Genomic DNA, 15,997 nt, shown 5'->3' with positions numbered 1-15,997 from the left:
AAGTTTAAAAAATTTAAATTCATTAATAAATTAATTAAGTCACTTCAAACGATTTTTGATTATTACTTTAGATATTTATTATGTATAATAATAGTTCCAATGTTAAATCATCTACGGTAACCAACATTTCAGTACGGCAAATTAACAATCAATTTGGTCACAAACTGATAGATATTGCGTCAATATTCGTAATTTTAGCGTTTTGCGAATTTATATAGTCTTGTATAATTTACCATGGTATATGTTGAAATTTATAAGTAGGTAACGTATAGTCTTGGTCATATATTGTCTGATCGTCGCCGCAATAATACATGGTATATGGGCTTTAATTTAAAAGTCTGTTGGTTGTTCCGCGAAGACGAATAAGCTCCTGCGTACAACGTATACCATTATGTTACCACTTACCACGATAAGTTTTAGGTACAAAAAATAACAGTACCATGGCTAAATACTATAGCCATGAACAGTACCAACCCGGCCAGCGGCCAGTGACGAGGCTGGAAAGAAGTGCTCACAGCTCATCGTCACTCATCAGTACGGTAATATGCGTTTTTATGACTAAATGTTTGTAATTCCTTTCAATTCGCTCTCTAGTTCTATATATATATATATATAACATACAGACGGGGCATTTTCCACCCCTCTCTTTAACTTTAAATATAATTTTGAAAATTTAATCTATATTATTGTTTAAATAAACATTTCATTAATTATTTGACTTCAGCATAGATTTTTTTTTTGAATGTGCTTTTTGCCTTTATTTTGCAGTTTACCAGAAATACCCTTTTTTTTGTAGTGCACTTTTCGATGTTCGATTTTATTATGTTCCTGAGCTCCTCCGTGATAAATTTCTTGCGGGCTTCCACAATAAAACTAATACACACTTCAACACTTGACGAGTATAGAAAGTGCACGGGGACAATTAATATTATCAATACTGATGTGTCTCAACCGAGTGATAAAATAAATTATTAAACGTTGATTAATTAATTCTTTGTGGGCGATTAGCGGTCACTGTCGTTTGTTGTATTTTCATTTTTCTCCGTATCCCATTACTTATAATTTACAATATACTAAATTGTATATATAATAATAATAATAATAATAATACTATAATATACTATAATACCTCATAATATGAGGTACGTATCTCATATTTTGTATAATATTATCATCGCAACGCAAATATTATTTATTATTTTATTACTGCGGTTGTGGAGACAATATTACGGCGGTGTTGTGGTTGTCGTAGTGATGTATATATTATAATAACGAACACAAAGTCTTTGTCGTAGTGTTATTATAATATCATATCATTATTGTTATTACTACTATTATAATAACGCAGGTAGGTATTAACGTGGCTATATATTGTATCATGATGATTACAATTATAAAATAATATGCGTTTACCACTATAAAACGAAAACAGAGGCTCCCTTTCCGATGGTAATCCCGCGGAAAGCCAGCTGTACAATGTAGTGATGTACCCATTATGTTGCGCTCGAATACCCGTCGGGTGTCGACGGCGGCAGCAGGGTCATGTGATATATTATAGTCGTATGCGATTGTTATTATTGAACATGGCGCGTAGGAGAGTAGGCCGCAAATACTACGTAACACATAATAATATTTTGCGGGTTGACGGGCGGCGATTCGTACAATATTATACTTGTGTGTACTTGTTGTTGCTGCTGTTGTCGGTTTTGAAAGAATTGGGTATTTTTTACTCACTTATTGGTCTATAAAAGTTTTGTTACTTTACCTACTTGTACGTATGACTATGCATAACACCAATACGTCGCCATCGCATATAGCTGGAAAATATCGAACCCAAAGTAAAAAAAAAGAGGCTTGCTATATTTTTTTTTTAACAGTCTGTGTTTTGTCCTCTTTGAATCGTAATGCGTTTCACCGAAATAAACGTCGACGTTTATCACAGAAACTGATATTGTACTTATATTACCTATATAATCATATCGGATGTCGGATCCGAAACCCGCCGACAAGGTTTCTTATATTATTTTTTTTTGTGTCTATCATCGTTTCAATAATAGTTTGGATCGCGAATCGGAGTGTACATAATATGATGTATACGTATTCACAATCGCAACGAGTGATTTGTCTCATATTATATCCATAGCTGCTGCAAGTTAGTTTAAGAAGTATTAACTTTTTTTCTTGATTCAACTTTTTTGTTTTTAAGTGTAGGTATAGGTTTGAGAAAAATCCACTGGACAATAATACTATAGGTCTATAGATCAGATTTTTAAGTTCTTAAAAATTTAAAATATGATACTTTATAAATAATAAGTAATAACATAAAGATACTTGGTACTCTGAAAAAAAAATCTTAAAATATTTTCTTGATATCTCATAAAAAACTCATAAAATATGCATTCATAATATGCATTCATAATATGTTTATAATAATATGTTCAAAGACTATATAAAATATTTTTTTTCTATGAATTTTGTAGTCAACAAAGTGTCTACATTTTTTACCTTCACTGAGCTCAACCCCAATAAGTATAATATAAGAAAATCTGGGGATATCCCGAGTGCATCTAGTTTTTAATTTTTACATTTTTCATAGCCTAAGTTCGTTCGCAGTCATATCCATAAATTATATTGAATAGCCTGAGTGCGTCCTTTGTTCACAGACCACATACAAGAAAATTTCATACATCGAAAACAATATAAATCAATTTCAAAATATTAAAATATCAAGACTAGAATTTTGTCAAAACAATGTCATTATAGCCTATATAGACATACTAAAAAAGAAATTAATACAATTTTTCTTGAATAAAAAAAACACTCATAAATAGCACGCTCACCCAAATCCAAGGGTGTAAGCCAGTTCACCTCCTTGTGGTGTACCCCAAGTAGCTCTAAATAGTCTAAACGAACTGGGACGTACTAGGACTATGTCAAAAATATGACTTTTTTTCTTGGGACGCACTCGGGTGATACCTTGTTTCGGATATATTCGGAACATTAAAAAAAGGGTAATTTTGGGACGCAATCGGGAAACTCTCGAAAATCTAAAATTCCACAAATACAAAATTTAAAAAATGTATAGTAGGTACCTACACCAAATTAATATAATTTATTAACGTACTTATGTTGAGTCAATAAAATCACTTGACTTTAATTTATCAATTGACGACTGCACATACAAATTACACAAGTCTATTCTTCGCCTATACACGCGTCGAAGTGTTATAACGATTTCGCTCCGAGGCAACATCGTTATTATTATTATTATTATAATTATTATTATCATTATTACACCATCGATCAGACGCATTGGCGCTTAAGTATCGGTCTCGAGAGGGGGGAAGAGCGAGAGATGAGACTGACTAGAGAAAATGAGAGCGAAAAATGAAAATAAAATTGGATACGACAACCGCAGAGATCGCGTATCACATCACACGCAAGCACGCTCCACCGCTAAACCCGCATACCGTACACAGCGGGTGAACACCTTTATAATATATACAGGGTGTGTGTCACCCGTCATTCAGTTTTTTTCGAAATGAAATTTTTGAAATATGGTGTCAGACACTTGTCATTGCCGTATTTCTGTGTATCAGTATACACATATATTTACTCAAGAACTATATGGTGTTATAGATATACAATGGTATAAATCATATTCGAATACCACCTACCTATACGTGATTTGTAGTAAATACTCGTTATCGTGTTTCCGGAATCTGTATTATAGTGTTAAATATGTATAAATGTTTCCAGAGTTAAATTGCTGATTTTAACAACTTATGTTACAATGACGGTTAGATATCCACAGCAGATTTAAAAATTTTAGACAAAAAGCGGTTATTGAGATATATGTATAGAGTATTATTATAGTGATTAGTGATGTTCAACGAGTATGCACAAGTGAGAACTCTCTCTCTCCTAAGACATCCTGTACATATAATATTTACACCGTTTCTCGGGATCGATCACCGGTGGCGGCGCTTCTTCACCGGATACACCGCCCTAGTGGCGGCATGTTTAATTCGCCCGTCGTGTATATGCGCGATCGCGTATCTTTATCGCTTGTCACCTTAAGACCGCACGTCCGCTGTGCGAGTTTGTTTGTCGCTAGTACAATTACTTTATTATTATACGTACAATAACATATTATCGTTGTCGCAGGTACGTGATAAATAAATTGTACACGGATCGCGTACTCCGCTCAGGGAATCTGTATCAGCATCGGTCGAATCGACCGGCGCAGTCATGGCTTGAACATTATAACATTATATATTAGACGAGGCACATGGATTTCAGTTCTACTATGGAGCAAGAACCGGAAAAGCCAAAAAAAGTAAGTTAACGATTCGACAATTATTATAATATTAATCGTTTGTGTACGTGCGTATTTTTGTTATTATTAGGCGTGTATATATGTATACACTGCTATCAATTGGTGTGTAAATATATTAAAATAGTATATATAGGTGTTATATTTGCACAGCGAAGTTTTACATACTTGATATGATTTTGGGTATTCAGTATCATGTAATATCGTATGCATTATCGTTATAAATAAATCATAATAAATGATGAATAATATGGTGTATATTTATGGCAGACAGCGTCGGCGCGGGCACGTTACTATAGAGTATAGGGCGTATTCGCAACAACGACCGTAATCGTAGTACCTATCCGACTATTCATATAATATATATATATTATGCAATGAGCGATTTATACACCGTATGTGTATGCCAAATAATTTTACTAAAATATTTTATAGTTTTTCAATTCTGTTTATAAGAACTTATAAATGTTATCGTATTATTGAAATGTAGGTAAAAGTTTGTTATTAATTGATAATATGAATGTTGAATGTACTACACACGCGTACAATATTATGCAATTAGGTACACGTCTTGCTATACATTCATTATTTAGGTGCACAAGTAAAATAATGCGTATACATACCTACTATAGTTTGACTGTAGTTTATAAGGATCCGATTGGAATACAATTTTCTTTTAGTTTTTTGTACGCAATTATTAGAGAGTTTAAACGTAAGCGATTCTGTTTAACTTTTAAACACTATATATTAGAAAGAGTGTTAGTCAAAATAAATATATTGTATTAAAAAGCTATGTTCTTTTTGTATAGCTATAACATATTAATCATCACACATAAAATGTATCAATATATTTGTCATTTCACTATATTATAACAATACGTATATATAGAATAATAATATATACATATATAGTATATGGTCCACACTTATTATCATGTATGAGATATAGATTTACATAAATACCATGTATAATATATTATTATAATATACATGTGACCCATACTTATACAAGACGGGCTACAAATACGTTATTATTAAACGTTCACTTTTCCGAAAGATTGAACAACGTCGATATGACTGCAGTGCTATATACCTAAGTATAATATGTACGGAAGAATGGATTAATTTCTATTATGGTCTCTCTCTCTGTCAAAAAATTCCGTTCCAATCAAAATGGCATTCATTTGTACATGTAAATTGAAGGATTTATCTTTTAATTACGTTAGGTAGAACGTAGAACGTCATACCTTTATCATTTGAGTTTTTTACATTCTACTTGTGCCAATTGTTTTTCTCAAAGTCTCAACTCTCAAGTCTGTATATTTCTACACAACCGTGCGAAATAATCACAATAGAGCGTGAAAATTATATTTTGAAGAAGTTTAAAACTGCTATTTATATTAACCTCTCTTTTGATTTAAGGATAAATCTTGATAAAACTAAGAAAAAAAAATTAGAATTCAACGGTTGATAATAAACCACTGCAGAATATATCTTAGAAATATAAATATTATATGCCTGGGTTTAAATTGAATTCATAGTATAAATAAATTTTTATATGTACATAAAAACAGATGTATAAATATGTTTTATGTAGGTCGTATAAGCTTTCATATTGTTTTATTGATTATTATAATTTATAATAATATGTTATTGTATATAACTTTATCCACAACTGAATTCTATTTTTTTTAAATTTACAACATTATGTAATACTTACTATTATATATTTTGAGTTTTATTAATTATCTTATTTAGTTAGATATAGAACATCTATATTAGCCACTGTATGGAAATTAGCTGTATGTATGTAGGTAAACATTTATTTAAACATTTATTAATAATTATATTTTAAATAATATTAAATAATAACTTATAATAATGAAATTAACAATTTTTTGTTCATTATTGTCTTAAGATTTTAATTAATTTATGACATCTAACTATAATATGTATATAATAACAAAGCTGATCACATGTGGACCAGTTAAATTAAAATATAAGAGAAGAATAATAAATAATTGAAATAAATCCCTAATTCATAGTAAATATTTGTAATTGTGTGTGTTATGTTGTCATATTTAATGTATAATGAATAATGATACGTCTTACAATAGTCAATTAAAGTTGATTTTCTGTTCTCTGAATGATAATCTATTCACTCACGAGTATTTTATTATCGACGTTTGTCCAAAGGATTTTTTTATGAATGGTGGTTTTGGAAAATTCGACTATTGCAGTTCCACAAAGTATATATGTATATGGTTATTTTTACATTCACGATCGAGTAATCGCGATAATCTTTATTGTATATCAGTTTTTATTGAGAAAATATGGTTATATCTGGCATTATTTTTTATTTTTTGAGACCTAGTTAAAAAAGTTTTAATACAATAAGCCAATAACATTTTAACATTATAATTAAATTAATGTTAGTATTAGTAAAATTTGTTAATTTTTAATAAAAAAAAAGTCGAATAAATGATTATAAAATTTAAAATGGCTTCTTTTTGTAGTTGTGTTCATATTTATTTAATTCTTCCTTACTACATCAATTTAAAATTAAAGTCTCGAAAATATCATTAATCTTTTTATCCGTTTATAAACTAAGTTTATCAATAGATATACTATATACTAAGTATAATAGGTATAAATAAAAATTAGAGGGTATTAATGTCAAATATTTAGGGGAAAGCTATACAAAAATCGTCCAGTTACATGACAACACACCAAACAAAATACACGTCAGAAGACGATGTATGGAAAAAAGAATCGTTGCAGGTGGCGACAATGCGAACAATAAAATAGACAATATGGCGAGGGTCGGAAATAATATGTTTTTTTATTCAAAGAAATATGATAAAAACGAAATGTGTAGACGACGTGAGACGAACCACATACATGTGTATGTACGCATACAGACTCAAAATTATTTATATTTATACTAGGAGATCAGATCGATGTGAAAACGATGCAAAAGTAGATTTGACGACGATGATCCATAGACTATGTGTACGATGTAACTACTAAACGGTGAACGATATGGGTGGGAAATATGTACGTATCTACTAATTGTAATTATAATAACAAATAAGTTGAGGTCTGAACTTTGAATATCAAATTAGTCGTGAGACTATTCTTGAACTGCAAGTTGCTAAATTTTAAATTTTAATGAATTGTTTTTCAATGACACGTTTTAAGTTTTAAGTAATGCTTTAAACTCTTAATGACCAATTTCCAATATGTTATTACTCATTTTAGTATCTTATATCATATATTATGATTTTGTACATTTATATTATTCTCTGATGGGATATTTTTTTTATCTATAAAATTAAATATAATTTTCAAATTTATGATAAAATGAACTCTCGATATGTCGAAAAAATTGTCTTCACGTGAAATATACAAACTACAAAAATTCAATTTTACAGAGTTCTTAGACCTTAGACCATGTATAGAAAATCAAAATAAATTTATCCGAAATTTGTTCATCCTGTGGAAAATAATTTAATTATCTGCAGCATTGCAGCAGGGAATGCAGTGGCGGTATAAACTTGATTAATAATCATTACTTTAACTTATAAGTTATAACAGTATATAGCGAAAACGAAAACATAATTTGTTGTATTGATTACAGCTATGGGTAAATCCCTATTATTATTATAGGTCCCTATTATGTATTTAATAACCTTATTTTTATGACATACTATTCGACCCCACTTTGTCGTTTATCGTTCAGCTTGTCCACTCGTTCACACAGGGCCGGATTAAATAATCCATAGACCCTAGGCTTTGGAAAAAATTGTATTTTATAACATAGGCACTTTTAAATACTATTTTTTGTATACTTTTTTTAACTTTGCATATTATGTACCATATAAATTATTATTTTCTCGTAATAACTAATTGTTTATAAATGTATAATTTGTTACAATTATTAGATTAAAATATCTAGTATCTAAAATAATAATAATTTCCATATCGCATGATATAATATTATGCAGCACGTTGTATAAAAATATAGCGCTTTTATAAAAAATTGTATTATACATTTTACATTATAATTTATAATAGACTGTTTTTAGATTTTGAATGAAGCGAAAGATCTTATCAATGTTTTTTTAGATTTAGCAATCTTTTTGTAAGCCCTAGGTACAGTGCTTACAGTGTTTAATGGTTAATATGGTCCTGAGCTCACATGTAGAGTAGATGTTTTGAAAAGAAAAATACGAGTAAATCCACATTTCGTGCAAATATCTATATTAAAATATAATATTAAACGCATACATTTGATGCGTCTATACGTGCATAATATAACGATAATTGCAGTAATGCAATGTTCATCTAAGACATAGGTGGTGGCTGTGATGCCTGAGCATGTTTGCCTTTTCAACATGGACAGATCCCCGAACATATCATAAGATATTAAGCTTATATTTATCGTAATTATGTTTAAATAGCTTACAATTTTATTTCGCTAAATTAAACATTTAAGTTTCCTATAACACTTTATTCAGGCATGGATTCAGAGCAAAGATCTGGGGGGGGGGGCAAACATTTTTTTATAGGTACTTTATTCATATAATTTAAAATTTTTGTAGAAGTATAATTAAGTATAGGTAATCAGTGTAATAAATTAATGATTATTTAATATAATATTTATAAATAAAATAATAAAATCTAAACATCTCTTTACATTTTCGCTTTTTCCAAATTTGTCAATTATTAGATCAATGTTTATTTCAACTTCCCTATGAAAACTTAGTAAATATAACGAAGTAAGGTGATCCTGCCGAATTTTAAAGTATAGCCAGATTTTTACCCATCTTAGGTTAGAGAAACTTTGTTCTGTAGTAGCTACACTCATCGGTAACGTACAAATTATACTTAGAAGCTGTTATACTGTAGAAAATATATTTGAATCACATTTATCTAAAGCATCTATTGTTGTTGATGGAAATTAATTTTCACTCCATACATTTATATTTTTATTCAAAAATTAAACCAAAGCTCAATTTTACGTGAAATAATTAGAATATTTTAATCGATTATAAATGTAATAAAAATATTTTAACAAATTAAATAATTAGTAAAAAAAATACTTTGCAAGTGTAAGTTAACTGTATTATCTGATTCTGATGATAGCTCAGGAGAAAATCTTTTACTTACTTTAAGTATATTCAAGTATATTATGAAAAAAAATTTGAGAAATAATATGTCTGCAAGGGGGCTTGGACCCTTAGGCCAACCTGGATCTGTTATACTGTTCGATCGTGTGTACTGTTTTTCATTTATTTTTATGGCGATTCTTCTGATTGCATAACTATCATCATTGCGATATTCTATATTTTCCCTGCGGGGCTTATAGTGATATAAGTGATTTTCGTATGTAATATCAATGTGATTGCTTCCACAATAAATAGATTTTTCTCGTTGATCCATAAAACGTTGGCGATTGACAATACTCTTTCAAGCGGGCCATTTTATAGCACAGCCATTAGCATTTAGGTACTCGAAAATTTTATATAGGTATGTCACTTATACCTTTACATAATACGCATATCTGCAGCAGAGTCTGCGTGGATATAATTATATTATAATTGTGTTCGTCTCGGCGGCGGCCGGACACATCTTCCTCTCCGACGTCGTCGTGGTCCCCGAATACCTAAGGCGTAAAGTTTATATTTATCGGTCTATTTTTATGGACCTGTGTGCACCAGCGTCGCGCGCGCGCGTTCACGCACACACGGGCACGGCTATATCCGCGCGTACGAATATCAAGGAGAGGAATATCGTCGTTGTACGTGTATATTTATTATCGTCATATACGCTTACACGAATCATCGGTCGGACTTCCGAGATTACCGTCGCCGGACCGACCAAACGACAATCAAATGCGTATGCCGCGGGTGCGTTAATCGACTGTCGCGAACCACATAATATTATATTATTATTTACCATTTTTACTTTAGCAGCTAACCAACTGTTTTTTTTTATAGTAGATTGGTGAAAAAATAAACGACGATAAATTGATTGATTCCCGTCGAAAACGTTTTTGTTCGGTTTTTATTTGTCTTTCAGTTGAGTGTTTTTTCCATCTCAGACCGTCCGCCCTCTTTTCACTGTTACGCGTCGCTCTCTGACGTACATATACCTAATAGTAATAATAATAATAATAATAATAATAATAATAATAATATATATATAAGCGTGCGCGGATATACACTGCACACGCGGGCGTTGACATTGACCGGACGATTAAATAATAATAATAATTATTATTATGAGCAACAATAAGAAAATCCCATCCGTTCTCAACGTCAACGTAAGTATCTACCACAATAATATTATAATACATTATATTACTGTTTATTATACGTTAATGCGTATTATAGATTGACTTGGTACATTTTTAAAATATAATATACTTACTTGGATACCTTGTATACTAACCTAATAATAGTTATATAAGGGTGCAACTGTACTATCACAATATTATATTAAGATATAGTGTGTCTATACGCATTACTCTGTATGACTATTATTTTGTCGCGTAACAGTTAAACATTATTATATATATAAATATAAAAATAATATTCCACTCCATTACTTATACTTCTAATATGCTCAAGCCCACCATGCTTATGTTTTCGTGTAATTTTAATGCGTTTCGAATTTTGTTGACAATGCTCATCATGTAATCGCTTAATTATATTTTTTGCGTGTGCATTTGTACGTTGTCGAATATTCGATTTTTACATATCGTGTTTCAATAATGTGCACCTACTTCACTTAATGGCAAATATCTAACACTAATAAATGTTTATTGGATATATTATACTATGTACGTAGTAATAAGATATGGCTCAGCAGCTGTATGGAATGATTTTGAAATTCTACTATAAATCAAAACATAAATCTGTTAATCAATAATAATATTATAATATTATTCATAATTCATTTTCTAGTGTACACGTTTATATCTTTGAATTATTTATTTAACACAATTTTTGCACATTTCTATAGTAATATATGATATTAAAGTATTGTATTCAAATGATTTTCATTAAAAGGTTTCAATATGTTTTATTTCAACATTTTTCTTATTTACATTATTTAGAAAGCATTTATTAAAAGAAATTAATTGAAAAAAAAATATGAAAATTAATATATTTCTTTTATGTTATGAAATAAATAGCAGGACAAAATAACGAGAGATAAGCAGATCATTTTTATTTTTACATATAATATACAAATTTACGTAATATGGCATAACATTTTTGAAAAAAACAACATTCTTTTACTAATATAGTTTTAGGTAATAATTTTTTGTTTTGGAGTAGGTACTGTTATATAAATTATAGGCTGTTGCCCACAATTCGTTAAGAAAATTTGATTAGATTCATATCATATAAAAGTAGGTATGGTTCAAAACAATAAGACTCCGAAATTTTTAATAAAATTATATAACTGATATCAAATTGTAAATAACTTGTGAGTCATTACGTTCTCTAAACTCTGTTAACATATTTGTGTCTAATATTCCTCTACTGGTTAGATTAACGCGTAATAAGCATTTTATTAAGAAAATATAAAAATATTGTAGAATTGTCAATTGTTTTCAATACAGAGGCTGATGATTTTTTATATTAATATATAAAATCTATAGGTTTATTTTATTTTAAACTACATATATTTATAAACAAATAGAAATTCTTAAATATATTAAATACACTGATTTAATAATATTTCAAATATTTTTACAGTACTACAATGTTAAGATTAGCAAAATAAAATTGTTTATTGTTATTTTTTGTCAAAATTTAAGGTACACACATATTATGTATAATAGGTACGTAAGCTGTCCGATAAATAAGATACAAAAATAAACGGAATAATGAAAAATTAATTTATTACTTTAAAACTTTTACACGATAAATAAGATATATTTTACGTCAATAGATTAGTGTGATACGCGAGGGAAATTATAGTCGTTAATTTCAAAGTAATGTTTTAAATTTATCTTCACATTTATTAAATTTATTTTATTTTAATTATATAGGTATATAAACCGTACATTACGAATAAAGATTAATTGTTAATTGATACACTTTGGGCATACGTTCTATACTTTTGAATTATACAAAGTATATGTAGGTATGATGTCTAGCTATGTATAGTATAGGATATATAATTATATCTCATTGTCACACTCGCGTGCCTACTGTTAATATAAGCTTTTCTATTCACTTAATATTTAACTTTAAAATTATTATAATTTTCAAATATTAGAGTTTTTATTAAAATTTGTTCAATTTTTAAAATAATTAAAGTTCTATTAACTTTCTACTCTATTTTTTAAAGAAAAAATATTTTTATATATACAGTCAAGGTTAATTAGAAATAATTAAAACATTTACTACAACAATTATGTTTTTCAATATAATACGGTAATAACGTTCAAAAATCAAATAAAAAAAAAAAAATTAACTACAAATATAGGTCCTTAAAATAGTTAAGCGTTTAGTACATGCGTTACCTATTTAAGATAACAATTATAATATTATATAATTTGTTTTATTATCAACATTATATTTATATATTTTGTAATTTGTTTATATTTTACGCTAAACAAAATATTAATGTCTATTCTATGCATATTAACCAGTCACGTATTGATTTATTATCGAGTTGCAATAGCCTTGATAAGTTTGTGTTTGTCGTGTTATGTTTAAACGATTTAATGATTTCTACGCAATATTATATTTACCCACAAATAGTGGTAGTTAACCCTATGATAAATGTAATACCGTGACGTAGGTACCTATATCTTTAAGTACATACTAAATTTTATCGTACTAACACGACAATAAAAATACGAAATTCATGTATTCTAACCTTTAGTGAGAATATAAGAAATATTATATTTATTTGTATCATTTCAAAATAACCCAGTTTATTTATAATTCATATAAAACTATATTTTATTAGAATATAAGCAGTATTTTAATACATTTTGTAATGGTTTCAAGCACGTATTTTTCTGTATTTTAATATAAATTCTCTGGAGAAATTAAGCGTAGAAAACATTAACAAGAAAAAATGTCGTTAGTTTTAAATTATAATAGAATTGAATGTATTTTACAACCCGAAAACACGAAAGCGATTTTTTTTTACAGAAACTAGTGTGTTACCCAATATTTACACCTCATATTATACCTAATTTTATAAATTATTGTATTTGAAATAATAAATTAATGTTTGAAGAATTCATTTTTATTTAAAGTTTTAGTATTTATAATAAAAGTACTATATATTATCAAATACATTTCATTATTTTCAAAAAAACATTGAAACTAATAATTAATAAATTCTGAGTAGTGTTTACACAGCAATTTTACTCAAAAGTCAAAATATCATCAATCCAATTACGTAAATGTTTTAATTTATTTATTATTGATGATTTTGTAAAAAATTAGACTAACTTTTATTTGATGAGACTAAAAATCTGATTATTGATTTTATACCGTTTTTAGATCATCCGAAGTGTATCTAATTTTGGAATGTAGAAAAACAATTGCCATTTTGGCTTTGAAACACATAACTGTTAATAGGTGACGAATGATGTTGTAGTGACATTTAAGTGAACATATTTTAATAAAGTTCGTTAATCCATGTTATCTATTAACTAAACGAAATTACTTATTATTATTATATTTTATCGTAAAATAATATTGTTTATTTAAATTTTTTTATTCGTTCTAATTTTAATTTTCTCTTTTTTGATTAAATGGAAATGATTTTGCAAAAGTTTTCATATTTCTATGCAGTGATCCTGGATCTAATCCAATAATTGTAGATACAATATAGTTTTGAATGTAAAACAGAAATATCATATATATATAAAAATACAAATGGATGTTAGGTTTATCGAGACGCAGCTGTAAATTACCATTCATATGTCCTATTTGACCTTTATATGTTTTGTTAAAGAAATCAATAGTTTCCACTAAAAGTAAACGTAAGTTTGCCTTAACACACTAATGTAGACGAAAACACTTAAATACTAGCATTAAAGGTGAATAAATTATTTTTTAATAACAGAATATTAAAGTTTTAGTTTACGTTAGATAGACGTGTAGTACAACTTAAAACTTTTGAAACAAAACCACTAACTACAACTTATAACCGTAGCTTATCGGTTCTATGAAAAGTGACTGAAAATCAAAAACTACGAACATCTCTAAAATATTATGATTAATTGATATTAAATATATTTAATGTACCTTAGCCTATAATCGAAATTCTCGTCTACTGAAAATGTATCCAGTTTATTACTATAAAAATGTGAGACGTGCGTTCATTTTTCAGTATCAACGACGTACAAACATTTTAGTGCGCATATTTATCGCAAACAATTATTGAAGTTTATTTTTTTTAAAGGTTAGGTAACCTAGAATAAAAATATCTATAGTTTTTATATTTCTATTATACTATTTTCAAGTATATTAAAAATCTTATCTGTGCGTGTTGAGCAAACAAAAACTGTCGTTGAAATATATTTTATCATGATATCATAAACATTTTTGTTGTAATCTGGCGGTAGAATGGTATTTTTGATTTGAATTTTTAAATAATTTTTTTATTCATTTATATGAATGCAGAATTTACTTACAGTTGCATTTTAGATTCCAAACTGAATAAAAGAGAAAAATTTATTTTAAAATTATTTGCGATTTCTGTTTTACAAATAATATTTTCTAGAATATAAAAAATATTTTTTATTTAGCTTTAATTATAGTTTTAAACAAACAGCACTCAAGTGTCAACGACTTATTAAAGAGTTAAAATAAAATTACAAAATGGTGAAGTATATTAACAAATTAGGTTCTATAAACATATTATACATTGATCTGTGTTAGCGATTCTAGAGTTTAAAATTTTTAAATTAACACAACTTTTTTATGTACTCATCAAGTATAGCATAATGGAAAGTATATAAAACACTACATTTATAAGAAAACACTTAGTTCTTATTCATAACTATATTTATTAGCCAACACATAATTTATCACTAAACAAAAACAAGAGTTAAAAGAAAATTTATTTTAAATAGTGTTTGTGCATTAAAAACTTATGTCTTATGTTTTAAAAGAATATTAAAAAAATTTGATATCACTTATTTTTAACCAAACTAAAACTTTATGTAAATTACATTTTTAGAAAATATTATTTCAGTCTCTAATGTTAATACATAATACATATTATATTATAAAATCTAATACCTAGTTTTAATTTTTAATTCTACTCTCATAAATTATATATATTACTAAAGTAGATTAGAATTGTTTATTCATCAAACGTTTTGGTTATGAATGTAATATACTAATATAATATATATTATTTATTATTTTAAACTATTTTAATTGTTATTCAAATACTAAGGCTACGTGAAAATGAAGTATACTTCAGGTTTACACTTGACCATGAATAATTGTAATCCATAGCTTAGATATTTGGCTAACACTTTTTGTCCATCTATTATTAGCATTTCAATAAGCGCATTTGTTTTTAATAAGTTCCAAGTACTCACACTAAATAATGACAATATGTAGAGTTTTAAATAATACTTATGTAAAGTTTGTCAAGGCATAACTA

The 15,997-nt window shown here is 27.8% G+C and overlaps 1 protein-coding gene across 5 annotated transcripts in view; it reads left to right on the top strand.

Moving 5' to 3' along the window:
* The first annotated feature begins 4,039 nt into the window (after positions 1-4,039).
* Positions 4,040-15,997, top strand: part of LOC112596915 — a 78,861-nt gene continuing 66,903 nt past the window's right edge. For 4 of the 5 annotated variants that reach the window (XM_025342783.1, XM_025342781.1, XM_025342785.1 and 1 more), the window contains exon 1: positions 4,040-4,339. In XM_025342783.1, coding sequence (XP_025198568.1) covers positions 4,292-4,339 — 48 coding nt within the window. In that variant the 5' untranslated portion in view covers positions 4,040-4,291. Of the gene's footprint in view, positions 4,340-10,165; positions 10,665-15,997 lie in introns of those variants that run through there. The other variant, XM_025342780.1, reaches the window with a different exon arrangement.

The sequence above is a fragment of the Melanaphis sacchari genome, unplaced genomic scaffold, assembly GCF_002803265.2.
Source record: "Melanaphis sacchari strain LSU unplaced genomic scaffold, SCAv2.0 Contig36_pilon_pilon, whole genome shotgun sequence".
Taxonomy (NCBI): Eukaryota; Metazoa; Arthropoda; class Insecta; order Hemiptera; family Aphididae; genus Melanaphis; species Melanaphis sacchari.
The sequence above is the reverse complement of the archived record's forward strand: the minus strand, read 5'-3'. Positions and strand labels throughout refer to the sequence as shown.